General features: G+C 39.4%; 1 protein-coding gene across 1 annotated transcript; it reads left to right on the top strand.

Moving 5' to 3' along the window:
- The first annotated feature begins 7,639 nt into the window (after nt 1–7,639).
- LOC127788141 (uncharacterized) lies at nt 7,640–8,107 on the top strand. Its single transcript, XM_052316251.1, has one exon. It carries the CDS (start codon nt 7,640–7,642, stop codon nt 8,105–8,107), a length of 468 nt encoding a protein of 155 aa, XP_052172211.1.
- Nucleotides 8,108–9,343: the final 1,236 nt, after the last annotated feature.

The following is a 9,343-nucleotide window of genomic DNA, read 5'->3' as shown; positions in this document are numbered from 1 at the left end:
AATCTTCAATCTGGTCAGATTCTCAAAGTGAACGGACAACGCCTGAAACCATACGATGAATCTTTGAATAAACAGGAGGAAAGCATGGATCTTACAGATCCACCCATTGGGTAGTGGTCAGTAAAAAAAAAAAAAAAAAACTTTTATTAGTGTTCTGCTTTCATAAACTGTTATCACTTTTTATTTTGATTTAAGCACTGAAGCAAGCTCACGGATCCACCCATGCAATGAAGGCTACCAGCAACATCCAAGTAAGCAATTGACCTTTGTGTCCAAAGTCGTTTCTGAAGATCTCCAGGTATTCCTTATATCCTCGTTTTTAAGAATTGTTCAAAGCAAGTTGGGTGGGATAAAGGTATGCCTGAACTGTTGTGTTGATCTTTGCTCATTTAGTAACATTCTGTGTGGGTTTGAATTTTGTGTTTAGGTGTTTGGAAATTTTTATATATAAAAAAAAAAAAAAAAAAATTCCTTGCTGTTATTCGAATTCTGTATCCGGATGAGCTTAGTCATTCGAATGAGTTGTAAACCATTCGAATGACCGGTGAGTTGTTAAAGAAAGCATTCGAATAACCTCTGTTGTATTCGAATATGTTCAAAATTTATTCGAATGAAAGTACTGTTGCATTCGAATGACCGGCCAAATTCCTTCACAAATGAAATTACTGTTTAAAATTCATTCGAATGAATTTTTCCATACTCAAAATTCATTCAGATGAATCTGCTATTTCTTTAAAAAATTGAAGCCAGCATTCGAATATCCTCAAGTTCATTCGAATAACCTACCCTTCATCCGAATCCATTTCTAACATCCGAATATAGTTTCAATTAGTTAATTTGTGCAAAAAAAAAATATATATATATAATAATTAAAAAATATATATATATATAATAATTAAAAAAAAATGTGTGTTCAGAGTCATTCGAATGAAGATTTTTGCATTCGAATGACCGTTCTATTCAATGCCCTCTTTTAGAGTGTGCTGCCAGATTCATTCGAATGACACTCATGGTCATTCGAATGATCAAGAAATCCATTCGAATGAAAGCACTGTTGCATTCGAATGAGTGGCTCAAATCCTTCGATAAGCCAAGTTACTGTTTAAAATTCATTCGAATGAATTTTTCTCCACATTCGAATGAGGCGTCTGGCCCTTTAAAAGCTTTCAGCGAACATTCGCATTCTCTCTCTCTCATTCGAATCCCCTTCTACCCATTGTTTTCATTCGAATTGCTTAAACTCCATTCGAATCTTCCTCTATCATTCGTATAACCCCAGTATCATTCGAATGACGCTCCTATTAACCGCATAACCGTCCCTGAAATCCGAATCGACGCCCCCCCCCTTTAAAGATCGAAACCCCTCCTTAAGCGGTGCGATTATTCATTCATCCACCCGAACCCTTCCTATATATCTTGTTACCTTGTTCTAATAACCCTCATTCATCATCCACTGCTTCCACCTGAAGATCAATCCGGTTTCGTACAAGGAAGAACAGTCCGCTAGCATTCGAATAGGGGGTCGCTTCATTCGAATATTCTGGGAGAGAACAGCCGAGAGGTAAGAATTGTTCCCATTGTTTAAACTCGAGTTTAATTGATTGGATGAAGGAGTTGTTGTGAAGAGGGGGTGAAGGAGTTCAGTGTGTCAAAGAGAGGATTGGTTGGGAAGTTGAAAGAAGAAGAAAAGAGAGGAACCAGTTTGTGCCTACCAACTGTTCAGTAAAATCCCCGAACCAACTCCCTAGACCAAACACTTCTCAAATTATCATGTCTCCAAAGCAAAAACGCCCCAAGGCCATAGGAGAAAGCTCTAGGGCCTCGAAGAGGCAGAAAAGAAAAGAACCCGCTACCACCCCAACCATTGATTTGAACCCTCCCTATTCCAATGTCAGGTTCGTTAGCCCCGCGGCTGAAAAGAATTATGTTGAGGGGTATGCTAAGAGGCCAGTACTTTGTGAGAGGGGAATTATGCTTGAACGGTTTGAAGAGCCCCCGTGTGATTTGTTGTCATTGATTACTGCCAAAGGATGGCAAACTTGGGTTAGGTTTCAACACAAGGCCATAGTTCCCTTAGTCAAAGAATTTTACTCAAATATAACCAGTAATAGAGATGACTCGGGGAATAGGTGCTTGATCACTGAAGTGAGAAAGGTGAAAATAGAGTTGAAGCCCTCTGATATTGCTGAAACATTCCAAATCCCAAGAGAGGCATCACCAAGAAACATTGAGGAGGCAAGTGCAGACTTAGGAAAAGAAAACTTTGCTAGGTTGTTGACAGAGGCAGATGATGTTTTGTGGTTAACTCCTACCCTCCCAAAGAAGAATTTGTCTCCTAAATGCATCATCTTACATAGGCTTCTTTGTTCTCATTTCATGCCCCACGCATTCACTGGCAGTGTCTCGGTTAAGCAAGCCACATTCATGGGAAAGATGATCCTGGGAGTACACATAGACTTGGCCAAGCACATTTTTGATACCATCGACTTAGTGGCCAAGCATGCACAAGGGGGCGGAGGACTACCCTTTGGAGGGTTGATTACCTATTTTGTACTAAGGCATGGGGTAAAAGAAAAGGCAACTTTTGAAGTAATCAAGCCAATGGAAAGGATCAGCCCAACATCTACACGAAGGAGCAGTGGGCAGTTAAAGAGGCTTGAAGCAACAACACCTGAGAAGAGAGAGGCATCAGGCAGGCAGGTTGAAGCACAAGAAGGACCAACTCAAGAACCGCCACTACATGAAGATCAGGAAGAGAGACAAGGGGAGGATCATGCTATCAGAGGCTTATATGAGATAGTCAAGGAAATACACGAAAGGCAAGTGAAACATGAAGCCCTAGTAGAGCAATCACTGAAGAAGATCCAAGAGAGACAGGAAGCCATTTATGAGGATCTACATTGGAGGCAGAGAGTCATCTATTAAGGAATAATGACCATGAATGAACGTTACACTGGGATGGACAAGAGAGTAGGTCAGCTTCTGAGCACACCCATAGAAGAGCTTCCACAAAAGTCTTCAAAGGACAAGTTGGCCGATGCTGAGATGTGCATACAGAAGACCATTGACATGTGGCGAGAGGAAGAGGGTGCACCTTCTACATCAGGGGCGCAGCCGCAGCCGGAGCATGCAGCACCTTCTCACCCTACCATTCCATCTTCTACCTCTATTCCTCCTGTTGATCCTTCATCAAAGACCCCCTCTGGAAACTCCACTGAGGAGAACTCTACTTCTGACGATGCCACGGATGGCACTGAGTAGTCATAGGATTTGATGCTTCATATTTAATTTCTATACCTATGAACTACAAAGTTTAATCACATTTTCATTTGTCAATAAAAATGACTTTGCTTTCTCTATGCTTCAGATTATTGTGCTCGATGCTTTACTTTCACAACTGGTTACTTGAATGATAATCTTTTATTTGAGAACAGAACTGTATGAGCTTTAGAACCAGGACCAGGACTACTTAGGGTGCTTTATTTCTGTTCATTTGTTTGGATGGCATACAAAACATGTGAAATGATCAGCAAATTGCCCAAATTCTCAAATTAAGTGGAGATTTGTTACCAAAGTAAGTGTTAGAGCTTCATAACATTTTATTCTGAGTGAAATAACACCTATTCATGCAATAAAATATTTTGTTGATTCTCTTGTCTTTCAATAGCTTCAAAACAACATTTTGCCTTGAGTGTCTTTAATGATCGCGGCTAATTTTAACTGACTCTAAGCTTGAAACCAGTTGAATGAATAACGCTGATTTATGGAACATCATAGAGGGATCATTTTCCTACTACTTGAGCCAATCAACCTATTGTTTTGATCAGTTTCCACTTATAGCCCATTAAAACTCTTCATGACCAGTTGCATCATTCCCTCTGTCCAGGTCATAGCCTTGACATTTTTTTTTTATCCATTGATTAGGTCTCGGGAATTACTCAGTAGTATACCAAAAAAAAAAAAAAAATCGACTGGGAATCTGACGTTAAAAGACCACTTTACCATTTAAGATAAATGGTTGTCTCTAGGTCTGGGACATTAAAAACACCCCCCGTAGCCATTGAGGGTGAAGCAATGGAAGCTTGCTCATTATCAGTTGGAATAGCAGTTAGATTCAGGTTCGGATACGACCAACTGAATTTAGGTGCCCTGATATGATTTCAGCTATTGATGCATGAATGCATCACATGTGCATTTTATTTTTTTGTATCAAGTCAAAAAAAAAAAAATTCTTCAGTTTTTAGTGGAAAATTCCCGAGACCTAAGAACTCTTTTGATTTCCATCATCCTCTTTACTATACCACATCACCATGTGGCCCTATTTCGTCCCAGAAATATCCCTCTTGGTTCTATCAATCATGCAATTTCAGGATATAATTTCAAGAGTAAGGAGACTTGGTTAATTTTAAATGTTATTCATTGAGATGCTATTCTAATCATGAAGCTATGTCAGGTCCTTTCCTTCCTTAATAGCATTTTTTTTTACGATTGATGATACCTCTTCGAACTTGATCTACATCCACTCCAAATTGAGGTACATCCTTGAGAGCAACTTTGAGTGAACATATTATTGAAGAGAAACATAGCCAGTGAAGTTTGCAATCAAAGCTTAGAGAATTGAATGTAATATGCTGATTGATTTAACTAATATGCCCGAGACCAAAGTTCAAATAATAAACATTCCTTTGAATGTCCGAAGTCCCTATGCTACTGACCATACATTTTTGCTTCACATACGAGATTTGCACTGTCAATGAATTTGTGAATGTGAAGCATTCATGCATTTAATTTGATTGCTAAGGGACTAGCAATGTTTAAGTTGGGGGGTGTGATTGATGTTAAAAAAAATGCAATATTTGTTATGTTTTTATTACCTCCTAATCCCTTTGATCGACTTAAAATCTCCAGAATTGCTTGTTGCAGCCCAAAAGAAGGAAAAGAGATGAAAGAATGACTCATACTCTCCAAAAGCATGATTGAAAGAGGAATAAAAAGTCAAGAAATAAAGGTGTCCTAATGAAAGTCAAAGCCATTCGAATGAGTCTTCAAAGGTATTCAAATATGGAGCAAAACAGAAGAAAGCTGCTCAAACATTCGAATAAATCATTCAGACATTCGAATATGCAAGATATCGGGTATGTATTCAGATAAGCTTGGCCTAATTCGAATAAGAAGTAACAAAAATCAAGATCTCCAGATAAGATTGTGCATATTCGAATGAAATCCAAGTCATTCGAATGAGCCGCGCATAAGAAGAAATTCGGATGAGCACATCGTTTGGAAGCAGTGAAGACATATTCGAATGAAATCCAAGTCATTCGAATGAGCCGAGCATAAGAAGAAATTCGGATGAGCACATCGTTTGGAAGCAGTGAAGACATATTCGAATGAAATCCAAGTCATTCGAATGAAGTTGAAGAAGAAAGGAAATCTATTCGAATGAAGGCTGAGTAATTCGAATGAGAAGCAACCCAAGGAATTCCATATTCGAATGCTCTCCAAGTCATCCGAATGCAATGAAGAAGTCAAGAGAAAAATTAGAAATTCATTCGAATAAAAGTACTGTTGCATTCGAATGACCGAGAAAATCGCCGTGTAAGGAACAGTAAAGCATGAAATTCATTCGAATAGGACTAAAATTCATTCGAATGAGCCAATCATCCAAAAGAAACTCAGCAAGCATTCGAATATCTCTGCTAGTCATTCGAATGAGCAGCCGAACAAAAATTCTGACATGCGCAAATACACGCGGTGGCTCTAAGGTAAATTCAACCAACTTTTTGAACAACTTTTCAAATGGTCCCCACTTCTATGCGCCATAAGCTTAAAAAGGGACCAACATTCTTTGGAATCAGAAGTTGGCGAGGGCAGAAGATACTAAGAAAAACAACACAAAAAAAAGAGAAGATCATTGGAAAGTGCAGAGTTTTTTTTCTTTTCCTTTTGTCTGTGCTCCTACTTTTGTTCTTGTCTGTATTTCTTTCTTTGCGTATAGCACTTCAGTTACTCTAGTTGTTCTTGCTAATTCTGAGCTCTGTATTACAAGTCCATTTTAATTTCTACTTCAAGTTGTAGTTCGTTTCAGTAATCAATACAGCAGTAGTTTACCAAGTTCTTATCTATTGTCTCAGTTTATTTCCTTTACGAATCGTGTATTCATCTGTAGAGATTAGTTTTAGTCGTGCACTTCCTATGAAGATGTGTGGCTAATTCGATTCTTGGGTTAAGGCAAAGATGGTGCCCAAAGCCACTGATGAGTCAATATAACAGAACTCCATATGTCAAAGTAACAAAAGCAAAAGCAGTTTGGGAAATGTTATTAACGAAAACCTCAGGCTTGGATTGGTTCGTACGCCTAACTTAGAGTCTCCATGCCATGTATGGGGGCTGCTTGACCTGGAAACGTTCTCATACCCAAGCCCCGAGCAATTATTTTGTCAAAACATTATTTATACACTGATTTATGATAGCTTCTTACCTTAGAGTCTCCATGTCATGTATGGAGGTTGCTTGAGCAAAGAGTTATCATCATCTCAGTAGTACATTTAATGGTTGAAAACCCAAGCTATTTGAGCTGCTAGTTACATCACAGAAAGTTATATGGTGAATCAGTTGGGTTTGGCACCAGATTTGTCTTGACTCAAGATCTCTCCATTTCCAAATTACAGTTATATCAAATTTAGTTTTATCTCATTTTATTATTCCGTTAATCAAAAGAACTGGCGTGGTTATCTCCTTCCATGAGTAATCTCCCTGTGAGTCGACCCGGTCTTGCCCGAAAAAATTACATATAAATTTTTTGCTACAATCACACTCGTGCACTGGCGAGTCTAAACGCCTCATCCTATCTGTGAACATAATTAGTTGCTAAATCAGCTGAATTAGTGAAAGAAAAATACAAAAAGTGATAAATGCAGGGTGAGCGAAGCAGCATTAAGCCCTTCAAGGTTTAAGGTAATTACCATCAAGTCTCACAACTCTTAATTTTCCAAAATTAAGAATCGACTTTTTAATCGAAATTATCGATTTTGTCCTGCGCCTACACGAGACATTTATTTAACCCGAAAACACTTAAGGGTTGCCTTACCCACAAAATCGGACCACCCCTAGGGTCTCCTCAGCTTCCAGGAGGTCCCCTCCGACTATTCGATATTGGCAGCCACTCGGTCTTATACAAAATTTATTTCAAAAATTTATTCCCGGTTTGGCCGCTTCCAGCGTCCTTAATCTCATCTCGAGACGCTCATCGATCTCTTGCCCTCTTCCCTGGACATCCAAGTCCCGAGGCACTCCCAGCCGTCAATTCAGCAATTTTATTAATTAATTTCTCGATATTGACCTTTGGGCTTCCCAGACCACCCGAGGTCCTTTCAAAATAATCAAAAATTATTTATTTTCAACACCATGTAATATCGGGTATTACATTTTTCGCTAGTGATATTGCTCCAAACTCAAGAGTTCATGATTATAGCGGAAATACTTGTTTAGGAAGGGCTTATTAGAATGAAAGCAATTAGGAATCAAGTCCATCAAGAAGAGCTTGCAAAATGAATCGTAATTAAGCATGAATCATGTAGTAAGAACAACTAAGGTGGAGGTCAAGGGAAAGTTTTTAGAAACAACCTTATATGTCTTAGATATGCAAGAATTCGATGTGATTTTTGGAATGGACTGGCTTTCCAAGCACCATGCGACCATTCTATGCTTTGAAAAGGAAATAGTTTGTAAGTATCCTGAAGGGATAGAACTTTGCCTTTCAGTGGCTGAGACGAAATACCTTCCCCGTGTCATTTCAGCATTAAAAGCCAAGAAACTATTACAGTCGGAAGGATGTATTGGATTCTTAATGTCAGTGATGGTTAAGGGAGGAAAAGAATTAATAGTGAATGACGTTAAAGTAGTAAAGGACTTTCCGGAGATTTTCCCTGATGACTTGACTGAAATGCCACCAGAACGGGAAGTAGAGTTCACTATTGATCTAGTGCTCGGTTCCGCACCTATTTCTAAAGCCCCTTACAGGATGGCACCAAAGCAGCTACACAAGTTGAAAACCCAGTTAGAGGAACTGTTGGGGAAAGGATTTATTCGACCAAGTTTATCTCCCTAGGGAGCACCGGTATTATTCGTCAAGAAGAAAGACGGATCAATGAGGATGTGCATCGATTACCGAGAATTGAATAAGATTACTATTAAGAACAAGTATCCTCGTCCCAGGATTGAGGACTTATTTGATCAGTTACAAGGTGCACGAGTATTCTCAAAGATTGATCTAAGGTCAGGATATCACCAGTTGAGGATCAAATCTAGTGACTTCTCAAAGATAGCTTTCAGAACTCGGTATGGTCATTATGAGTTTTTAGTCATGCCATTTGGCTTAACTAATGCGCCTGGAGTTTTTATGGACCTAATGAATCGAGTTTTCTATGAGTACTTGGATAAATTTGTCATTGTCTTTGTAATACCCGGTATTACATGGTATTTAAAATAAATAATTTTTGGATTATTTTGTCAGGCCTCGGGTGGTCCGGAAAGCCCAAGGGTCAATCCCAATAAATTAATTAACAAAATTCTCAAATTGGCAACTGGGAGTGCCTCGGGACTTGGATGTCCAGGGAAGAGGGCAAGGGATTGGTGAGCGTCTCGTGATGAGGATAGTGACGCTGGTGGCGGTCCGATCGGGAATGATTTTTGGAATAAATTATGTATAAGCCCGAGTGGGTGCCAATACCGAATAGTCGGAGGGGACCTCCTAGAAGTTGAGAGGACCCTAGGGTGGTTCGATTTTCTGAGTAAGGCAACCCTTAAGCGTTTTCAGGTCAAATAAAGGTCCCGTGCAGGCATAGGGATGAAATCGATATTCCCAAGTAAATGTCGTCAATTAATTTTTGAGAAATCAAATTATTGTGTGGCTTTGATGATAATTAATTAGAACTTGGAGGGTCCAAGTGTAATTATTAGAATTTCCAAGTGCAATTAATGTTTCTTTAACTGAAATTATGAGAAATTAGTGGGTTAATTATGTAATTAGTTTATATATATATATATAAAATGGCAGGCATGAGGAAGCTTCCTTGAAGCTTCGTGCGTCCCTCTGATATTTTTGAAATGGCCGAAATGAGGGAGCAAAGCCGAGATAGAGAACTTGGGAGGGAGGAGCCGAGAGTAAGAGAGAGAGCTTGCGTGGGAGAGATAGAGTGTGTGAGAAGCATAGAGGCTGAGAGATAGAAAGCTTGGGCCGAGAATGATCGAGAGAGAGAGAGAGCTGGTGCGGCCATGGCGGATGCGGATGGAGGCAGCGATGGCGGCCATGGAGATCGGGCAGAGCAGCGCTAGTAAGTGCAGT

Source organism: Diospyros lotus, chromosome 13 (assembly GCF_014633365.1).
Source record: "Diospyros lotus cultivar Yz01 chromosome 13, ASM1463336v1, whole genome shotgun sequence".
NCBI classification, from domain to species: domain Eukaryota; kingdom Viridiplantae; phylum Streptophyta; class Magnoliopsida; order Ericales; family Ebenaceae; genus Diospyros; species Diospyros lotus.
Note: the sequence above shows the minus strand (reverse complement) of the source record. Positions and strands in the feature narration are given on the sequence as shown.

Excerpts from the sequence above, each read along its gene's own strand:
- LOC127788141 (XM_052316251.1), top strand. The coding sequence starts at position 7,640 with ATGCAAGAATTCGATGTGATTTTTGGAATGGACTGGCTTTCCAAGCAC.